General features: G+C 38.5%; 1 protein-coding gene across 29 annotated transcripts in view; it reads right to left on the bottom strand.

The window, feature by feature from the left end:
• LOC141434168 (uncharacterized) overlaps positions 1–22,471 on the bottom strand; it is a 500,735-nt gene that overhangs the window by 439,860 nt on the left and 38,404 nt on the right. The window contains exon 5 of one of the 29 annotated variants that reach the window (XM_074096522.1): positions 189–457. The exons of 23 other annotated variants lie outside the window; for them this stretch is intronic. In XM_074096522.1, the coding sequence (XP_073952623.1) occupies positions 204–457 (254 nt within the window). In that variant the 3' untranslated portion in view covers positions 189–203. Of the gene's footprint in view, positions 1–188; positions 458–4,980; positions 5,286–11,828; positions 12,197–12,904; positions 14,961–18,635; positions 20,539–20,693; positions 22,264–22,471 lie in introns of those variants that run through there. 5 more of the 29 variants (XM_074096512.1, XM_074096501.1, XM_074096510.1 and 2 more) reach the window with 5 other exon arrangements.

Genomic DNA, 22,471 nt, shown 5'->3' with positions numbered 1-22,471 from the left:
ACGGTTTTCAGCCCTTTGGTGTAACAACTGCTCAAGGTGACAAGCCTTTTTTTATTTGACGCCCAACGTACACGAAAATAGTCAAACATTGAAAACTTGTCAAATTCCCCGCAGACCCGACTCGACGTCTTACCAAAACACATTCTGTGGTCGTCCCCTCGCTCAATTCAATTTGCGTTTGACGCGCATTTAACAAATTAGCATTAGCAATAGCCGTCTTTGGCACTGAAGTAGGTGCTGGATATTTTTGGCGGGTGTGTGTGGATAGGCGCCTGGCCGAGTACCGTGTTGTTCATGATGAGGACAGAAGCGGGGCAGCTGCGGGACTTGCGCGAGGAGCAGTACCAGAGCTGGCGTACGCTGCTGCGGCGGCGGCTGCAGTTGATGAAGTAGGTGTTTCCTTCGTAGAACAGCAGCCGGCCGCCGCGCGCCGTCATCAGGTACCGCGCTCGCCCACCTACGCAACAACTTGCTGTAACTCAGCACACAACAAGAACAACCGACTAGTCAAAACACAAAACTCACCGTCTAGGTCTTCTAAGTTTAGGTTCTAAACTAACGTAAAGTAACAGGACAGGCAATAATAAAAAGCTGATTGTAACAACATTTGTACTAGTATACGTACTTAAACGCTGACATATTCGTAAAGTGGATAATTTACTACCTACAAATTGTGCCTAAATTCTATTAAGGCGGAATTTATAGTGAATTACGTATACAACATTCAATTATAAGCTCAACAAGGTGATGTAAAAATGTGAAAGTACTCGTCTGATATAAACAGTGGAATTGGGTTCAGGTCCCAAACCAGATACCTATGACTTGCGTAATCCAAACTTCACCGAACTTGGTTAGGAATATATTGGAATTTACAGCTACAACTTACACAGGTGAATATTTTAATCGTAGCTAGAAAGATGACGTGATTTTTATTATGAAAGCAGGTGTGAGCAAAAGTCCATTCATTATTGCGCTAGTCTTAGATATGTTAACCATAGCAATAACACCTTTTTTTATGGATCGGATTTATAGTGAGCCACAAAGTTAGTTATGCTACAAGGGTGAATCTACACAATTATTGTGGCTTACTTACTCTTTTTTTATTATCGATAGCAACAACAACAATCTTTGTCCACAATAATGCATCCAGCCGTCCTACAATAATGCAAGTCGAGCGGATTTCAGCTCATGTTTAATTTTTAAGAGAAAATTCGATATGGTACATACACCAAATAGCCTATAAATAATCTTATAGCACATTTGTCTTGTGGGCAGCAGTTGAATCTAAGGCTTATACGAGTATGAAGGCGATGTTCGGAAGGAGTGTTTGTTGAGCTGGCAGTCGCAGCGGCGGCGCGCGCGCACGGAGACGCGGCAGGAGGGCGCGTGCAGCAGCGCCGTGCTGCACCGGCGGACCACGACCCAGCGCGCGCGCCAGGACACCTCGCTCCAGGCTCCCGCTACAACACACGCCACCTTAGACCCTTCCAATGGTGCGTGCTCCGAACGTTTCAACCGTCTTCACCAACAAATTTTAGCATGATGACAAGTTTTAATTTCTGTTTCTTGTTGTTTTGGCTCCTGCCAGGTAAAAATAAGACACTGGCAGGAAACAAAATCTATATCAAAAAAAGTACGTGGTTTCATCAAGTTTCTTGTACTTGATGAAAAGCGGTTAAAACGCTGAAGATTTGTCGTGGTGCAGCTATGCGTTGTGATTTGATCTGGTGTGCCAATGAGCTCACGCGGGGGTTAGTGACGGGTAAGCTGGTGCCGCGTACGTGTAAATTATGCTTGTGACAGTACTGTGAAAAGTGAGTCCAGTCCAAAGATTGCAAGTACAGTCACCAGCATTAATATTAAATTTAAAATTAGCATTATTATTAAATTAATTAGTTTTTAGAATATATTAGAATAATTAACCAAAATGACATGTAATAATGATATTACCAGTAAAGGAGTATGACTAGTATGAGTATGAGTATCTGCCACAGCGGAGCGTGCAAAAATATCTGACACGTCCTTCCCGAGTTTGATCCTGTATAAGATCGAAATCTCTATTTGAGACTGATCTTTTTTATCTGACTCACGGCGTTATATTCAGTTAATCACAGTTTAGTGGCTTATTTTCTGTATTGCGACTTAATTAAATAGATTAGTTTGGAAGCTAAAAATCTTCTACTATGAGACAAGAAAAAAGTCTAAAAATAGAATAACATTTCCATGATCCAAAAAGCGCCCGCTCTAAATAAAATTATACCTACTTAGATACGTGAGGAAAATCCGCAAACGATTCCTTCCGAAATACACATGTAGGCCGGTTCTACAAACTACGGAACAACATGGGAAATAAGAAGTTCGGTTCCGTGTTACCCATGAAAAATGGTTATGGATAATAGAGCGCTGCCGAACAAATGAAGGTATACTTAGTCTTGTTTGGTGGGTAAACTTATGCCAAGTATATTTCTGTTTAAAATTTACGCAATTTTAAACATCGCCTAATCAAATTAATTTGTCACGATACTTTTCAATTCCAGTTTCGACGCTTAGGTAAATAAAAACGTTCATAAGGAATTTATAAATAGGTGACGAGAAGTTTACAGAAAGTTGAAATTAAACAGCGAATTGTCGGTACTTAAGGGGTACTTTTACCTGGCCAAATATGAACTATGTTTCTTAGATAATTATATTGTATAGTCTTACAGAAAATTTGTTTACTGCCACACTAAAAACCGGTTTGTTCCCAATTTAAATTTTAAATCCAGCGGAGTTTAAAGTAAAACATAGACAGGCCTCTTTAATTTGTAGAACCCAGCTTACAATATTTTCGCATTCGAATAAGTTTCTTTATGGAGGCCATTAAGCTCCGTAAAAATACTACAACGGAAGCGGTAATGTAAAAACGACTTTATTATTGCATTGGGATGTTATATTTTATACGGTTTGGTACAAGAGGAGCGGGAGAGGAGCGAGGCGTGGGACAGAGACGGGCCGGGAGTGAGATTCTGGGGCGTTATCGATTTGGGACCCCATCACCAGAGCTCCGGGAGCGGTGGCGCGCATGCCTCGCGGGTGGTAGCCACCACCGGCCCGCGGCGTGGCGCAACACAACATACAAACATACCCGCGTCCGTATAACCCCACACTTGAACTCTACCTAATCCATTCATACAAATGCTAATCTTGCGTAGATAAGTCAATAAGGCCAGTAGGAAGTCTCAATTACGTTCCAACAATAGCCTATACGTTTCACCGATGCCGGATTTATTTGAATTCAAACAACGATGCATAATTTAAATCCCATCGTATATATTGCCCCGCTAGGGCCCCTTTGCCCCGCGCGCGGCCCCGCGACCTACGCCTCACGTCCTACGCAGTAACGCCCTACGCAGCACCCTAGAGGTTACCGTAAGCCCTGTTCACACGCTCACGTGCTCTTACTCAGGCATGGGGCTCCCGGTAGCGCTTGCAAAGGGCTAATTGGCCTTCCGACTTCACTATCCCGAAACGTGCTAACGAGGCTACAACAGAACCGCGTCATAACCATGACAACGGTACACGGAGCATTGTTAAAATATGAAGTGTCTAACATTAAAGCGTGGCAGCATCACTAGGAAATCTAAATATAAGCCAGATACTATTATTTGCGAATAGGCAGTACCAATGACTCAAGTCAAGATTAACATAACAGCATGTTTTTTTAGGCGTAGTTGTTCACTACAAATTAGTTGTTTTTCGGCCTCGCTGCGAGCTCTAGGCATACCTACGCGAGCTGCGACCACGTGTAGGCAGCGGGCATTCACATCGGCCGCCCTACACAAAACAGTACCATAGCAATACATATTTCTTGAGAAACATGACTACGTCATCATCATATTATAATAGTTATCACGAAAACTGTTACAACAATCGTCTAAATAGTTGAAGGAGTAGGTAAACATTTGAGCGCACGTGTCGCGTGGGGTGAAGGGCGGAGGGAGGCCGCGCAACAACCGGCAACCTAAATATCAAAATTAGGGCATTCTGCGTAACTAGGCTGCACCCGGAAGACTGGCGGCTGGGGCACGCCCACATCCCCGTGCCCTGCCGAACTTTCTTCTTTCATAACTTTATAGGTCGTATTGATCCGACACAACTGCGCAAATCATGTCGCTCCCGGATACGATATTGCAACGCAGTATCAGGAAAACTGTGCCTAAACAGATCTATATAATGTTCCAGCTCGCTCGTAGCGCAAAACGCGCGCCGCCGCGGGCCTAGCGATTCCCCTGCGTTCGCAGACAAGATACTCTACTCTACAGTCTACTGTTAGGGAAATTGAAACAAGTATTTTTTCTTTTAAAAAAGTATTTTAAAATCATATCCTTACATTTGTTTTCAAACATTTCAGTAACACAAAACTTAAATTCAACTTATTTAAAGATGCTAATTCGCAATAATTGTCATGAATTTTTTCATTTCATAAAAAGAGAAACTTAATTAACACATTCATTTAAGAAAAAAAGATGCAGGAAATAAACAAATATTATTGTTATTTTATAAAATTTGCTAAAAATTTACTCATAACCTAGCTAAGTAGGAAATATCTCTCTACCTACACTAAAGTTACTCAAACTTTTTTAACATTTGCATAGGTCCTATGCCATAGGAACTTGTTTTTGTAAATATAAAGTACCTAGTCTTATTCTTAAAAAACTTCATTATTATCACAATAAATGGGGCCGCTTGTATACAAAATAATATAAAATAAGCAAGGATTAGTCATGATTCAGATTCAAAGAAAAAAAAATAAAAAAAAAATATATAAATAATATATAAATAATAAATAAAATTAATGGTCCAAATTCATAGTTTTAAAAAGCTACCCGATTGTTAAGCAAAAATAAAAATAAAGTCTTAAAAAATACAGTTCTAACAATCTCGTCAGCGGTGCCTCATCATCATCATAACATAGGTACTCATAATATATGTCTTCATTATCAGGACCCGTGTCAGCTACCTGTATCTATGATAGACATCCTTCCGCCGTACATACTTCCCATCGGGAGTGAAGTAGTAGTTAGGCGGTCTGTGGATGTGCCTCCCCCGCACTAGGAACAGAATATCGCCGCTGCCGCCGCGGGCTGCCGGCGCCGTGATGACGTCAGCGCGACACCCCGCCATATCCCGCGACGAACAGTACCACTGCTTCCTCCCGTGCGCCTGAAGATTCTTCAAGTAGAACGTGTACCCGTCATGCAGAAGCAAATTCTTCCCTGTCCTCGAAGGAACATAAATCGCCGGCGCTGTTTCAAAAAGGAGCAACCGTATCAGTCCATTTCAAGAACACATTCACAGTGGCGCCTGAGTAAGGCACACTAGTTTTTGTCACGGACTTTAAACATATATCCACATCTAACTACCGAGTGGGCGTGTACGTAAAGGATGGATGTTTTATGACCGCGATAAATGCCAGTGTGCTAGGGCCTCTATACACGCCAATGGTCCAACTGACGCCACACGTAGTATTACGAAATTTAGTTACGCTGTTAGTACGTTGATTGTTAGTAACCACTGCCGGGTGCCTAAAACCTGATCGAGCGGCAGTCAATAACCTTTCTGGTTTGACTGCAGAAGGTTGTGGGAACCAAGCATGTGGGAGCGTATAAGCTTAGGGCTTATGAATTTTAAACAAGTGACTCTACCATTAAAATACTCTGCATTACAAATTAGATCTAGCCTACATAAATGGTATAATTCTATAACTCAAATAAGATATAATATTTCGATCTACTCAAGATACTTCACGGTGTATTTTTCTGCTAGTTCTTTTACTTTTAACTACTTTATCATATGTTTTTTAGTTATGTACCTACTAATAAATACCGCATTAATTAAACAATAGATTTAATCGTTTGAAAATAAATTAACAACGTATTTTATCACCAGGGGTAGAGTATAATAGAATAACTAGTTAAATTCATCACCCGATCATGCAATTAGGTACTATTTTTTTATATTTACAGCGACTCCACAAACCTAATTTCTTAATTTATTACGCAAATAGTATTAAATACTATACACATGACAAGAAACATTGATTAGGAACTGTTACTTCATCTATCGTATTACAAAAATTGACGCAGAGCCAAGGCTTTACACAATTTAATACAGAATTTGAAAAAATCCTAAAAGTACATGATCGTTCTTTAAGACCTTCTTTGGTAAATCATCGCATAGATTTGTGATTTCTTATAAGTTATGTACCTAACAACACCCGTAACCTGATTTTCAGGTAGTGGGCTAATAATCTATTTGAGAAATGCTACAGCCCAGGGCATTCGTCTAAGTCAAGTCAGTATAGTTCGTCTAAGACTTTGGGAGATGAATTATTAGTTTATGATAGGCTGCACCCCGCATAAAAAATCATCCCATACCAGGCTTATGGTCTCTGACAGATGTCTCAATCCTAAAACGGACCTACGTATGACATGACCACTATGAAGAGGTGTTCGGAGCAACATTGACAGATGGTAAAGCGAGTCGTTCGCCGTACAGTCTGAATATTTCATGTAGATGTCGCATGGAGAGATGGCGCGAGGCGGCGGGCGCCCGCGCGCGCGGCTGTCAGGCCGCGTGGTTGTGCGCACCGGCCACGGCCACCAGCTCCCGGTTGAACGTGCGCAGTGTGGCCGTGCACTGAAACCTCCCTCGCGCAGCGCAGTACCATAGCACCTTCGGCTGATTGCGATACGCGTTATGCGGCCGGTAAAAATAGCCATCCAACATCAACTTCGGATACCCCGTCTCGTTGTAAATCACTTGCACTGCAATGTACCAACACGTTAGTTTTGTCGAAAATTGTTAATATTAATTTTATAATAAAACATGCGTTACCTTTTTTATACAATGAAGCAAGAACCTCTTAAATAAAAAATTGTTTAAAAATAACTGTTTTATCGGTAAAATTTCTTACATCCGAATTCTGGCAAAAAATATCTACATAATATAAAACAAACCTACGCTAATGAGAATTGATTTCGAGGAACTGTACAGGTTTATGATGTTATATCTACTAAGAGAATAAATTACACAATAATCGTCTATTCTTTCTTATGTTGGATCAAAATATCGCCTGCCGGCAAGCTGCGAGTTGAAGGATCGATTGAGTCTACTTTACATCCAAGATGTGTAGCTTGTTTATAATTTGATAAGTCTTAGTAGGTATCTAAAGTATCAATCGTTCGAACGTCATTTAATAAAAACAAATACTGCTAAAATTAATATTGAATAAACTCTCGTCAGACATACTGATAAAACTACTATATCAAACGGTTTAACTCACGATTATAAGCCAGGAATGGTCCAACTAGTTCTGAAAAGATCGCAACTAGTCGTTCCTGGCTTATCGTGAGTTGAAACGTTTAATATAGTAATACAATACAAAAAAAAACTACGAGCAGTAGCACATACAATAGAGCTGATTTACTAGGGATGTTATGGAGCTCTGTAACTGCAGCATACGAAACAAAAATGTATGACAAACCGTTACCGATACCAATTCAAATTGCTCTTATATGTTCGGATAGAGGCAGTCTAAATGAGATTTGAGATGACCTATCATGCAACAGGATTCTGCAAATATTATTTCCGATTATATTTTCGTTTAAAAACTTCAAAAAATTAATAAGTAACCGAAATTTTAAATGCATAACATCCCTGAGCTATATGCATTGGACACATGTATCCATTTATAAAAGACTACCTACCGTGGAACTCAAACATTTAAGCTAACTATTTAAGTTTTGTTTAGGCCGCACTAAAACAAGCATAGAGCTATTTTTATCAGAGTCATAATAATATGTTGATCAAATAATCGCAGCACTCACTATGTAAAATAATAAAACTCACAACTGACTATGTAAAATATTTGTGACTACATAAAATTACTTAAAAAGAGGTCAATTTTAAATGCCTAGTAAAAATACCTATACAAGGCTATTTATAAATATTTTGTCCACTCTGTATAATTATTAATGTAGTAGTTAAGTAGGTATATTGATGAGAAAAAACATCTGCTCGCCGCACTCTATAACGTAGTCAAGAGGTAAGTTAATCAACCTGCTGACCCAAAGTAAAAAAATACAATTACTTAAAAATAAATGATGCTTCGTAAATGAACTAAAAACGATTACTTTGGTTTGATTAGATATTTCGTAACACTTCCATCCGGCATATCGTTTCCAAAGTACAAAACTTGCATAGTTTTATATACAGCTAAACAAGGGCAGCATCAAATAGTGTGGTTGATTCTGCAGTGATGGCGAACGTCGGAGAATACGACCCTTTTGCCGGCCGTGTGGAGCCGCGCCGCGCAGCCGCGGGCGCAGAGCCAGCGTCGCTTGTTCCGGTAGCTCGAGTCCAGCCGGTACCAGTGCCCCGCCATCTTAAGAAGCTCGCCCGTGCCCCCCGACACTGACAAACAACACCACAAGCGCAGTTTAAGGAAATATATCGAGGTAGTTTCTTGTCTCTTCAAATAGAGATCTTTAGTCCAGTACAGGTCGAGCGAGCCGCCTTCAAGCTGGCAGTTTCAAACAAGTCATGCGGCAGCTTCGAGAGGCGTCTCGCAATGTCAACTCAGCCTTTTACTCACTCTACACATCTAACGCTTTTGTGTTGATAAAGTTAGGCAATATTTGAAGACAATATTAATTACATAAACGCCTTTTCTGGCGAATTCTTCAAATTTTTTGAGTATGTCTGTCGGCGAGTTGAATAAGTTACGTTTGTTATTCATTCATGCTAAAACGCTTGAAGGATTTAATAGTTGATTGATAACCAAGGGTGGAAAGTGACCCATTTCACCCGAGATACCAATAGTTCGAGGGGAAATGGGTAATTTCACCCGAGTTAGACACTCTACTTTTCATTTCGACTGTGAGGCAAGTAAAATACTACAAAAAAATGAGAATGATAATAAATTGAATTTACTTATATCCAACCTCCAACGGTACCTTTTCGACCTGACCACTTACCACGGCCGACTATAAAAAAAATCGAGTTGGTCACGACCAAGGAGCTTAGGTATATACGAAACTGGAGGTTGAACGCCGAACGAAGAAGTTTGATCTTTATTACTTATTTATATATTCCATCTCTTTCTTTCACATTTCACGAATGACTTCCATCTCTTTCTTAACCTAACTAAAGAAAGAGATGGAATATGTTCGTGACGTAATACGCTCCAGTGTTGTATATAAGCTCCTTCGTCACGACGTGCATCTAGATGGCCATGCCAAAACGTGAAAAAAAAAGTTTCATTGACGTAACTCAATTATCTTCGACTCCGTGGCTGATAAAAAAAATTTAAAAAAAATATTTTCCACCCTAGAGATGAAAACGAAATTTTCCACCCGGCTATGAAAATTAAACTTTCCGAACAGGAGAGATAAAAATTAAATTTGGCACCCAGATGATTTCTTAACCTGTATTAACACCTTGGATAATTTTTATCCCAGAATATTGCATAGTTCCGCAGGATAACAATAAACGAACTTTTCACAGATAAAGTCGCAGGCAACAGCTAGTATAGAACTTACCATTTGACTTAACATTCTTCGGGTAAATTCATGACCTTTACGGCGATTGCAACGGTCGTATTGGTTTGGTCCACACTACTGATGTGCCAAAGGTAACTTTCCAAAATTGCGGAATTTTTCATATAGGAAAATTACGGAAACTTCTCACAATTTTGTATGGGGATTGAAACTTTTCATTTCTTAAACTTAAATTTCCTAAATTTCTTGTGAAAATTTCCAGAAATTTCCGAGAACTTTCCCAACTTTTTGGAAACTTTCTGCAACTTGCACATCTGTACACACACACCATGAAACCAAAATAAATAAAAAAAAAAAACAAAAAAAAAATCAAGTGTAGAAATACCGAAATATCTAAGCTAAGAAAAATATTTCAGCACCTTTTTGCTTTTTGTCAAGTAACAAGTCGACTCTTCAACTGTTTAAATTTTACTATAACTATCTTTACACGTATGTAGGTATAACTTGCTATCGCACTCTAACGTTTAACTTGCGTCTTTAACTTACCTACAATGACCGTTGCGTTGCGGTACACCAGAGACAGGAATGAAGCGTAAACGTTTTTATTCGTTATTTTTTCATGTAGAGCTAAATAAAATACCGACACTGAATAAACATGTTTATGAAATTAAATAATAGTAATAGTCACAAAAAGTAGATTTAAAAATGACTTAAATATGTACGAATAAAAATTATTACTAATAGTAAATCAGTGTAAAATGTACCTAAATAAGATCAAGTTCTTTGGCAAATGACAAACATACTACATGAGTAAAACTTAAATATAAAAATACATTTATTGCGATTTTTGCAGCAAAACGAGTCAAAGCAACCATCGAGATCATTATATTAAATGCCACTTAAAATAAACGTACAGTCGATCAAGAGAAAAGTCATTGTCAAACAATTCTGCAGTGGGTCACGATTCAAATGGTTCAAATTCAATTGTACATAATTATTCACTGACTTGGCAACATGGCAACTGAAAAAACATGTTGCACTAAATGTCAAGAGTTTGTTAATTTCATAATCAACGACTCAATTAAAGTAATCAATCATCGTATTATCAAGTGGGACTAGAATAAAAGTAAGATACGCCTGACTAGCGTAATTGAGCTACGATCGTTACTTTGACTCGCCGCCGCCAGTTCATTAAAGAAACCCGTAATACTGTAAACAAAATATGTAATACATCTACGCAGATGCCACCTGTATTTACAGCTACTTGGAACTCGCCTCGCGCTACCATACAACAGTACCTGGTATAATATACACTTTTAAATACATAATTCATAAGACTCTAATATAAAAACTATCGCTCATATTCATATTATTAATATTCATAAGCTGATACATGTCAGTATTTTCTTCGACTACGGTAGGTACCTATGCTACGGCTAGGTCTAAGTACACGTCATATATATTGGAGTACTCCGTAACATCGTCAATCAGTCAATCCGCAATCTACGCCGCGGTCAATAAATAGAATTTTATAAAAAGCTTCAACAAGACGGCTACGCTATACTTAAAGCTATACAGTTTGTATACATAATTTCTAAACTGGTAAGAGAATATTGCACATCCACGACAGCAATGAGTATAATTATTATAGTCATTGATTCGCTTCTTAGTTATAATATATTTATTAGCCGCTTAAGGCATTGGTACAAGGCGACCTTAAAGCGTTGTGGGAACACGCCGCACGGGCGGCCGTCTCCTCGTCGACACCAGCCAACATCGTAAGCGCGCTCGATGCCCTACTAGCTACATATTACTTGTATCCCATGACGGCCCTAGTGCCATTAACTGCAGCTTCTCAAACAACAATCGAACCAAACAACTCCAACCGTACTTATAAAATGTGACGCTCGTTACAGCTATTTCATCCGCATCTAAGTAACTACGAAAAACTTGCTTTGCTTGGAAGAAGTCCATCTGATTTCTACGACTTCGAAGTCGCAATATACATAAATAATGTAAAGATTACTTAACCCTAATAACAAAAAACGTCATGACCTTTGGCATAATTAACAATATAAAGTATCAGTCTAAACGTATGTAAATTTCGACACAAAAATTATCAGACCCGCAATAAAAGTTTTTGATAATATCAGTGATTAGTGAAAAGCAATACATTAGTGGGCTTGTATTGATTTTCACAAGAAGCGGTTGGTGATAGGTCACCGTATTAAGCGATGCGACGCCCCTGGTGCGCGGTCACTGCCTGGAGTCGAGCAGTCCGCGCACCAGGAGGTCGCGCCAGGCCTACAGCAGCATAGCGGCAGGCGGCGCCGGCGGCACCAGCGCCGCCGGCAGCGGCGCCACCGCCGGCCGCGGCGCGCTAGCTACTATCTTGTACTTGCCCATCGGATCCACTTCAAACTTTCGCGAATCATGCTTCGATGGGTTATACGTAGGAGGATGATTGTGTGACCCCCTGAAGTAAACCAGTCTTCCGTCTCTGAGGCATAACGCTACTTGGCATCTCTCCGCTTTCTGGTAGGAGCGGGCGCAGCGCCAGGTCACCCGGCGCGGGTGTGACCCGCCGTCCTCATAGAATATGTGCCCTTCCGCCACTAGGTGTAGGCCGCCACGCGCCGACCGAATGTAGAACCAACCTGGACCAATACACACGTTGTAACTAAAATTTACAGACCTCAAATCACTACTCGGTATAAGAAGTAAACCTTAATTAGTCGTAGAGAATGTGAGCCGGTCAGTAAATAAAACCTCAAGAGCAAATTTCATGATTTTAATCACCGGGAGCAATAAATTTACTTCGATTCTGAATTAACTAGGTAATCGTAGTGTGCAAAAATGTTTAAATTCACTCGCTGTAGTTCCTATGTTCGCCATATTTTTGAATATTTTATCACTTAAGATTTTCTGTGCTTACTTAATGATTTAACAATGGATGAAAGAATATATACCTCAGTATTCTATTAATTTTCTTTCTTGATACACGCTTGATACGAAAACACTTGATTCCCAGAAACTGCTGACATTCTTTTAATTAAATCTAGTTGGTTGAACTTCTAGATTGGCTAAATAAAAAACTCTACGTGGCTTTTCGAAACCGCAAGCTTTTTTTTCTTTTAATTATCTTGTGCCGTGGTTCGTTACATGTGTTTTGTTTATGGTACGAGACTTAGCTGACTGTTTAAGATCTTAACCATTAGAACTTTTTTTACAGTTCTTGCAATTTGTTTCGTTTTGGTCTCAGGGCTGGAACTGACAACACCGAAGTCGAGACCTTGATACTTAAAAATATATCTTCCTTAGGCACATTCCATAAATGTTAATATTTAGAAAATAAAAGTCAAGGACTTACATCAGCGCAATATAATCACTTCTTTGTACCTATACACAAGTCTCCAGCTACCATACTCACTACACAGCATAAAACATCCTCCGATCGTCTGACGCTTAGAGCTACCGTTATTCCATAGTACTTTCAGGACTAAACAATAAAATAATATCTTATCACAATACACAAAATAATACTTCAAATATAATACTTCATGGGCTAATACCCACAATTAATCGTATACATCTGTTTCACCTAACTAGAAAATAAATTGGTATATAATATTACGTTGAACATGGTTAACTGGCTCATTGCGGTGAACTTAAAATCTGTCGAAATAATTCGTACCTAAGTACAACGGTACAACCAAGTTATAATATAATTCTGTAAAATAAGTACTCGCATAAAAAATATAAATGTCTAAAAAAAATAAACTAAAAATAATAATCTCACTAAAAGAACTTACAACTAGAACGTATACAATGAGTATTATTATTAAGTCGAGTTCAATAAATGCAGATTTCTACGTTAACAAGTCGTTAGATTACCGCCCTATTGCGTATATAATAAATGATTCTTGAATGTCTCTTCGACAAGCACACCTCTTAGCAGCAACATTCGTTTAATAGCAATCGAAACCAACCCGTGGGAGCCGATGCTCCGTCAACAATCTATTTACTTTACTATATACGAATAAAATCGTAAAAAAAATAATGTATAAAAATACTTAGCATATCATAAGAGAACTATCACTTTGTACAATAAACTACAACTAGGACCGTCGTGTGCGGAAGATCAGAACTGAGACAGACTACTCGAGAGCAAGGTATCCATTGCGCAGAAGCAAGCTCGGCGCCCGCGCAGCTGCCACCCATACGGTTCAGTTCAAAACAGCCAAAAGCTGATAAATACTATTATAATAATTGCGTAGAGCATTCAAATAATTTTGATCCGAATTTTTATAACTACCTCAATGGAAGTGCTCCTCTCTAGAAATAAGTCTCAACTTAGTTCACGACGATCTAAAAACTAACCTATAAAAGATTCGTATACTTTACACAGCGCAAATATCTACCATTAAAATGTACTCAGTTAAATATATAGGTAAACACATTTTGTCTCTTTGGAGAATATTATTACAAGACGGTTAAATAATTACAAATAAAACAGCAAACTAAAGTTTGCAATGACCAATGTTCGTATACTTCATGTCGTTTAATCTACAGCTAAAATACTGAAAGTCGACCACCGGCTTAAGGCACGAGAGCAATATATCTCAACCCAACCTTGTATTATTTCCCACATTAAAAATCGTTGATCGTTGACCGAGAGTGAAATAGGTATTAAGTAGTTGCCATCAAAGTTTGCATTCCCAAATCGCGATTTGTGCCAAGAACCATAACATTTATTGAAAGCCAGCGGTCGTAGCGTACTAACGTATATAAATTGACACGTCAATTTTCTTTCTAGAAAGAATGATTTTTGTAATATGTTAATCCAATATGTACTTGAATTCATGAAAATGTATGTACTGGTAAGCTACTGGATCAATAAATCAGCATTACGGTGGTTGCTCACACGTACAAAACGCCAGCGTTGATTTAAAATTTGAAACACATATCTATTACAAAATTTAAAACTAAAAAAAAAAAATTGAGGGGTCTGCAGATCCTGTACAAGGAGTTAGTGGGTGCGCTGTTGAAACGATAGCATGGAGATTTTGCAACGCAAGGCAACCACCTTTATGTGTGTACGGAGAGATTGCAGTCAGTTGCGTGGTTAGAACATGGGTCGTAGCGGGGTGGCGCGCACGCCGCAGGTGTGGGCACTGTTCATCTGCACGACGCGCAGCCCGAAGGTGTGGACGGCGGCGCGGCAGCGCGGGTTCCGCGAGCACCGCCACCACACCTTGCCGCTGGCCGCGCGCCCGTTGAAGCAGAAACGGTGCGCGCCCACTTCTATCGCCGGCTTCCCCCGCTTACTCAAGCAGTACCGAAACTGCCCCGGAAAGCAGGGGAAGGGAAACGGCAGACCCAACGTTGGCGTGGCGGGAGCCACCGCTTCGTTTCCTGCAACTGAACACGGAATGTTAACCTCCGTTACCCAACACGCTCCTCGTTTGAAAATAGTTTAAAACATCGTCCCGGTTTCTTGCTCCGCCAACGGAGAATGAAACGCAGTGGTAATTAAAAAGTTTTCTTATAATTACATAATTTCTCAAAAATAGGACTTCAGATTTATATTCTACTCAAATTTATTATATTTATGCACATCACAAATTTTCGTAAGTCTAGTTTGTAGGTAAATTAAACCTCTAATAGCATATATATTTAGATCAAATGCAGACAGTGTAAGCGGATAGATTATAAATTGCATGTTTCAATGCTTACGTAAAACGTCAAGTCCATAGGCTATCTTTCAGTAACATAATTATACCTCAAAAAAAAGGTGTTGTGTTGACACCCACATGACTTTGCTATCTTTAAAAATAAAAGCTTTACCTACTTACTATTGATTGCAATTCCGTTTGATCGATGGTCGGTCGTTTTGACCGACGTTAAATCAAAGAGGAAAGTACATATTTACACATACGACGTTTACGTAAGGAGAATGCAAACTCTCCCAGAAGCCTCTTTTTGATGACGCAAAAAAAGAATAATATTTTTTCCCTTCACTAGTTATTGTCTCTATCTCTTCATCTATTTCCATCTCCAATTTGTTTAACTAGGTCCAAAACACTACATTTGATTGCCGCCCTGAGATTGGGGGCAGTTTTTCCAATTTCAAACAAAAACGGCGATGTAAATTACCTATATTAAGGGGCTGTTTCACCATCCATTGATTAGTGTTAACTGGCGGTTAGGTGTGATGCCGTCTCTATTTGTTTTGTTCGAATGGACGGAGACAGCATCACATTTAACCGTCGGTTAACGCTAATCAATGGATGGTGAAACAGCCCCTAAATTAAATATGTTTGCAAGTGGGTCGACTAAAAAAATCCTGTCCAAACTATAATAATAACAAAAGAAAATTTCCTTTTTGTTTAATACATAGGTTACTCATATGAACTTCACGAATAAATTTTAATACCAATCGAAAGTATGAAGCCTACAAAATGTATAAACGTTGGGTTGTCTATTTTTCTCGTGGCATAGCTACGGTTTGGCAGGTTTTAAATAAATTCTAGTTTTTTTCACCCATTTGTATAATAAATTAATCTTATATCGCATAAGCGCTACTTCACTGCAAACATGATGGTTTAGGGTTACCTAGCTGCAAAAATCTAGTCGTAGTTTTTTTTTTTACTTAGGAAAGTTTTTTTTTACGCAACCCACTTGTAATCTATTTATTAACATATTTAATTTAATATAAAATACTTTTTATCCATTAACCAGTTCGGTGAGGCTGATTCTTTAACGAATCTTCTACTATAAAAGAGTTAACGTTACTGAGTGACTTATTATCTTATTAATTAACAGACGACGCACTACACAAATCACTTGAGCTAGAGACTGAAATTTGGCATACATGAATCCGTGTAAATCATAGAGGGAATTTTACTCTAAGAAGGGACTAACCATTACGCTATCCGGTCAACTTTGAAACCGTGAGATCACCTCTCTAAAATACGGCCTCTTAACATTAGACGATGCGTACAAATATCCGACCTAATTTCAAAACACACGCTTTTCTGCATTTGACCTTAACTCGGAAATGTTTCATGAACTGTTTTCATTCAAATTAATTTAAAACAATGTCCTAACAACAAATAGATTATGCGATATAATCACATGCTATCAATTGCTATAGATACTGATTGTCCATTAAGGACAGCATAATATGTAAACTTAATCAACTCAATTAATCTTATTGCACCGGCCTCACCATTTAATTGGCTAGTTAGTATGGTTTTTGGGTCTTGCCAATGAAAAACTTTTTTTAAAACCAACTACTACATAATAGTTACTTAGTGTTCACATTATATCAGAACAAACCCCGGCCAAGAGCCTGTCGGACGCGCCCAAGATAGGGTTCCGTAGCCATTAGAAAAAATGAAGTAATTCATATTTGACTAAGGATTTCGTACCTACTTTTTTTTTTATTCGACTGGATGGCAAACAAGCAAGTGGGTCTTCTGATGGTAAAAGATCACCACCGCCCATAAACATCTGCAACACCAGGGGTACTGCAGATGCGTTGCCAACCTAGAGGCCTAAGATGGAATACCTCAAGTGTCAGTAATTTCACCGGCTGACTTACTCTCCACGCCGAAACACAACAGTGCAAGTACTGCTGCTTCACAGTAGGACGGTAGGACGTTGTACGGAATCTTCCAAGTCTAGATATATTTAGTCTTAAACTACTAATAATTCTCAAGCAAACTTAGCCGTTAGTTTTCCTTGTAAATTTGATATACCTACTACCGTCCTGAATTTTTTTTTAAATTTCTACACAACATTGGATTTTAGACGGCGGGACGCTCGATTTTAATGAAAAATTGCACTTTAAAGTTGAATATTTCGCAAATAAAGCTTGAACACGCCAAATTACCCATACAAAAATGTCTATTTATACGCAAAAATTGAAGATACCTATATACAAATTTTGTGAACTATTTTTTATTCACAAAGAACTAGGCTATAATAAGACGACAGTTTATTCTTCTTTTATTTTTTCGTTGGCAAAATGTCGAGCAAACAACATCAACAGCGCAAACGTATCTTGCACGAACATGTAGAAAATCCAATGCTTAGCTACAGAAATGTCTATAATCTACGGTTTGTCGCGTATTAAAAACGTTTCGTGAACGCTTGACAATAGGTAGAAAGCCAGGAACTGGTTGGTGGGTTGCAAGGAGTCAAGAATAAAGAAAGGAAGAAAGTGTTGTAAAGATTTTGGCCTCAAATCGTTACATGTCATCTCGTGATGTTGCTAAAAAAGTGAAAATGTCTCAGTTCTATGTTCAAAAAGTGAAACGTAGGGCAGGAATAAGAAGATATAAAGCCCAGTCCGCACCAGATCGAGACTAAAAACAGAACTTATCGGCAAAAAACGGTCGCGAAAACTATATGAAAATTTCCTTACGAAATTTGAATTGAATACGTTGTGATGGACGACGAGACATACACAAAAGCGGACTTTAAACAAATTCCTGAATAAGTTTTATACAAGTTAAAGTCGAACAGAAGCTCTTGAAGATTGTAAATTAAAAAAACGATCTAAATTCCCAAAAAAATATCTTCTTTTGCAGGCAATATGTAGCTGGAAAAAAAAGTCGCTTGTTTATGACAATAAACGAACCTACAAACCTGGACAATAAACGGCGATATTTATCAAAAAGAATGTTTACAGAAGCGTTTGTTGCCATGTGTAAGAAAAGAAAACACGACTCACCACCCATGTTTTGGCCAGATTTAGCCAGTTGCCACTACGCAAAATCAGTAATGGATTGGTACAACTCAAACGGGATTGTGGTGGTACCCAAACTACGTATATGTGACCTGCCAAATAGTCCAGAACTGCGGCCCGTGGAAGAGTACTGGAGTATTATGAAAAGGATTTTGAAAAAGAAAGACAGAGAAGTAAAATCAGTCTCTAAGCTCCAAAAAATATGGACCTGGGCGACGAAAAGGTTTCCTAAAAAGGTTTCCTAATGAGAGGGTGCAAAGTCTTATGTGCCGCGTGCATAGGAAAGTTCGATACATGGCTTACTGTGCAGACACTAACAAAAATAAGAAATGTTATTTTAAAGTTTATTAAATTTGACATTGAATATGGAGAGCATAATGTAATTATTTATTGTTATAATTATTATTTATGAATTTTTGTGTGCCCCAATTTTGGCGTGTTCAATCTTTAGACCATTCAATCGAAAAATCGTCTTAGCAACCCCCCAATGGTTTTAAAAAACCAACGATACCCCACAATATAGGGTGGTCGAGAAAAAAAAAACAGCCCCAGTTTACGTCTATGAGGCACCCTCAAAAAATTTTTTTTCCCAAATTTTGTTCCTACCATTTTGTCTGCGTAGTTACTACATATATCCGTGCAAAATTACAGCTTTCTAGCATTGGTAGTCTCGGAGCAAAGCCGCGGACGGACAGACGGACGGGCGAACGGGCGGACTGACAGACAGACATGGCGAAACCATAGTAAAATAGGAAAAGTAAGTTCACTTCAAACAAAAGTACATCGCGCGGCTTAAATGTGTGCGCGCCGGTTGGCACCGGTACGCTACGCACGCACCCGCCGCACGCACACACTGATAATTTAAGGAGGATTCAATTTTCTGTAGTCATGGCTGCGCTGCCGTCGGTGCCGTACGTTTTTATTTTAGCTCGCTCGTCTTGCGCTCGCTTCACGAGATGATCATCTTTTACGTTCGCGTACTCGTTAGTTACGTATTTTTTTGTAAACATGAGTAGTATGTATGTACACAGTCGCCATCTCCACTCCGGCGAATAAATATATATTTTTTTTTAAATTTAGTATAATAATAATAATAAAGCAATATCTTGTTTGTCTAGACACAGACATAAGACAATTTCAAGTTAACCGTTTTAGTACGAAAGTACTAAAATTATTTGCCGGTAGGTAATTAATCTAAAATAGACATCGACAACCCTAAGCGCCCGCGCCGGAGTAGGCAGTTAGTCTCCTAAAGGGTCGGAGTTTACATACTTCTATTTTACTATGGCGATACTATAAGAGTTCCGTTTTTGCCTTTTTGGCTACGGAGCCCTAAAAATTCTGTTTAACTTTGTCGGACTTTACTAGGCATACACTCAGTCAAAAACTAAGACACTAATCGTCTCGTCACAGCGAAAAGCAAACAAAAATATGACTAGACCTAATAAGAAACAACGTTTTTTTAACACTGTCTTTAACGAGGCACCGGTGATTCGATGATCACTGATATTAGATCACATATTTTTGATTTTTCTGACCTTCATAAAGTCAGAGTAAAGGAGATAATTAAGAAATTACAACTCGAAAACACGGATTGGATATCCTAGAAGACGATCTAGGAAGCAAATAAGGCGACGATTAAGAAATACCACAAAAAAAAAGGAAAGCAGTACATGATGCTTGATTTAAAACTATCGTGAGACACAGACATAATTATTAAAATAGATACACTATCACTCAGTTATATTACATGCAACCAAACCAATGTAACCACGTTGAACCTTGAGAAGGAACAACGGATTGGTACGAAACATCTCCAGCTTGACTTTTAATACCTGTCGATTATTATACCTCTAATATATGTGTATCTATTTTAAAAATTAAACAGAACTATGATATCTATCATCAGTGGAACCGCTTTGACTCTTCATGAAAAATAAAACGAAACCTATTTCCATAAAAGAATTTGAAAACGTAACTACGAGAAAAAAGTATTGAGGAACGCTTTAAGATGCGGCAAGGATCGTTGTCGGTGCCTCTGTTTTCTCTTCTTGACGTCGTGCAGGTGTTCGTAGCCCATGGCCACGATGCGGCCGGCGAGCGTGACGGCGTAGCACTTGCAGCCCGTGTCAGACTTGATGCAGAGCCAGGTGGCGCGCGCGCCGACCGGCCGCCCGCAGCGCCGGAACCGCTCGCCGTCGATCACCAACACAGGGTTGCCGTATCGAGATCTGCTCCAGTACACTGAAACACAATTTCCGCTACTTCTACGCGATCTCTTAGGCTCGGCACTGCTGATGTGTAAAATTAACAAGTTTCACTTTCTATACCATTTGTAATGTAGGTTCATTAAGGCAAAAGAAATAAATAAGAAAGGAGATAAATAATAAAAGCAAAAAGTTATTACAAAAATATTTCATGATCATACAAAGTATAAAATAATGTTTACTTAAGATTACTTTCTTAATAGCTAATGATTTCAAATAGACCATCCAGTGAATCGGCCATCAATAATAAATAAATAAAAACATGTTAATGTATATGAGGGCGGCATTAATTGGTTCCATTTTCCTTAATGGCTAGTAAATACATAATAGAACTTTTTATAAGTGTACATCGTTTTTGTACTGCCAAGTTAGGCTTCCACGTGTAGACACTAGAGTAGGGAACCTGCTCGGATTTTTTGCCAGATGATTATTTGGCACGTGTAGCCTTCCTCCGCTGGCGTGTCTAAGGCCATAAAGCGAATGAAACTTTAATATAAACAGATGTAAACAAACAACAATTTTCTAATTTATTGAATCAGGCGATACTTTGCGGAGGTCCATATCAATGAACTATAAACAATTACTTTGCTCAAGTCGCGGGTGAACAAAGTAAGTTTATAGTTCAATATTTTTTTAATTTTAAAATGGCATTAGTGATGTGATGACGCAAGGTCCAAAAATATTTTTAAAAAGATGTCAGTCAGTATACCTATACCCTTAAAATTAAAACTAAAATTGAAAAACAAATTACACACTAAGAAAGTTAATTTAAATTAGCTGTCGTTTATGTCGTTATGACACGGTATCATAAAGCATTTATATCGCGAACCACGTAATGAGATTCTAAACTTTTCGTCACTATTTTGAGAATTGTTTCGTGTAAATGAGTTGCAAACCAAAATAAATCTAAGGTAAAATTAAATTAACTTAATCGAAACAAATTTATCATACTAGATTAATTCAATACTGCATACGTACTTCCAAAATAATACTACACACTATGTTTAATCAGAGAGAGGTACAAAAATTAAAAATAATACACAAAACTAAAGCTATTGTTGTGACAAAAACAAGGTTTCCAGTGTACTAAACATCTTCTACACTTCGCGATTGTGACTCAGATTTACGGCGGCATGCGGGTTGGTGCATTTAAAAAATTAAATTACATTTGTATATCAACTTAAATAATTACTAAAACTCAAAAAGGAATGCATATTTGAAATCTAAATAGTATGAATTCGAATGTCATTTATATCACAGCCACGAAAGTTACAATGATTTCACAGAACTTCCTCCCAGAGGTATCCAATACTTAGTAATATAAAATAGAAGATGGTCATGCAATAGCTAGCAGTTTTGGTTTCGTCACCAGTCTTTCTAGTTAACATTTAATATATGGCAGTTTTAGATGCTTTAATTTTGACCGCCTCGTGCCAGGCGCCGACCGGCTGGCTGGAGGGCTTCTCGATGGGTGAAGGCGAGTCGAAGTTTTCAGGAGTAAAGTTGGGGGTGTGGTTGTGTCCTCCTTTGATCCTTATGAACCGGCCGTCCATCGTAGTCTGAACTCGGCACAAGCAGCCCTTGGTGTCCTTATCGCGACACGCCCAGTTCAATTTCTCTCGATAGTGGTTATTCACCCAAAACTTATTGTTCCGGAAAATCAGCACGGACTTGCCCGCTCGCGATGGCAAGAAAAATGCCTCTGAAAAATACAAACCGGTTTAGTAACTTATATCGCGTACCAAGTGATGATTCACTAATAATATCAAGGTAAAAATCTAAAAGTAAAAAACCAATCTGACTAAAGAAAAGCAATCATTTATATCAAAATAATACATTAATTATTGCTTAACCCAGATTAATAAAAAAAAAAACAATTAGAACAACACGAAAGAGGATTAATGTCGGCC

Source organism: Choristoneura fumiferana, chromosome 13, assembly GCF_025370935.1.
Source record: "Choristoneura fumiferana chromosome 13, NRCan_CFum_1, whole genome shotgun sequence".
NCBI classification, from domain to species: Eukaryota; Metazoa; Arthropoda; class Insecta; order Lepidoptera; family Tortricidae; genus Choristoneura; species Choristoneura fumiferana.
The sequence above is the reverse complement of the archived record's forward strand: the minus strand, read 5'-3'. Positions and strand labels throughout refer to the sequence as shown.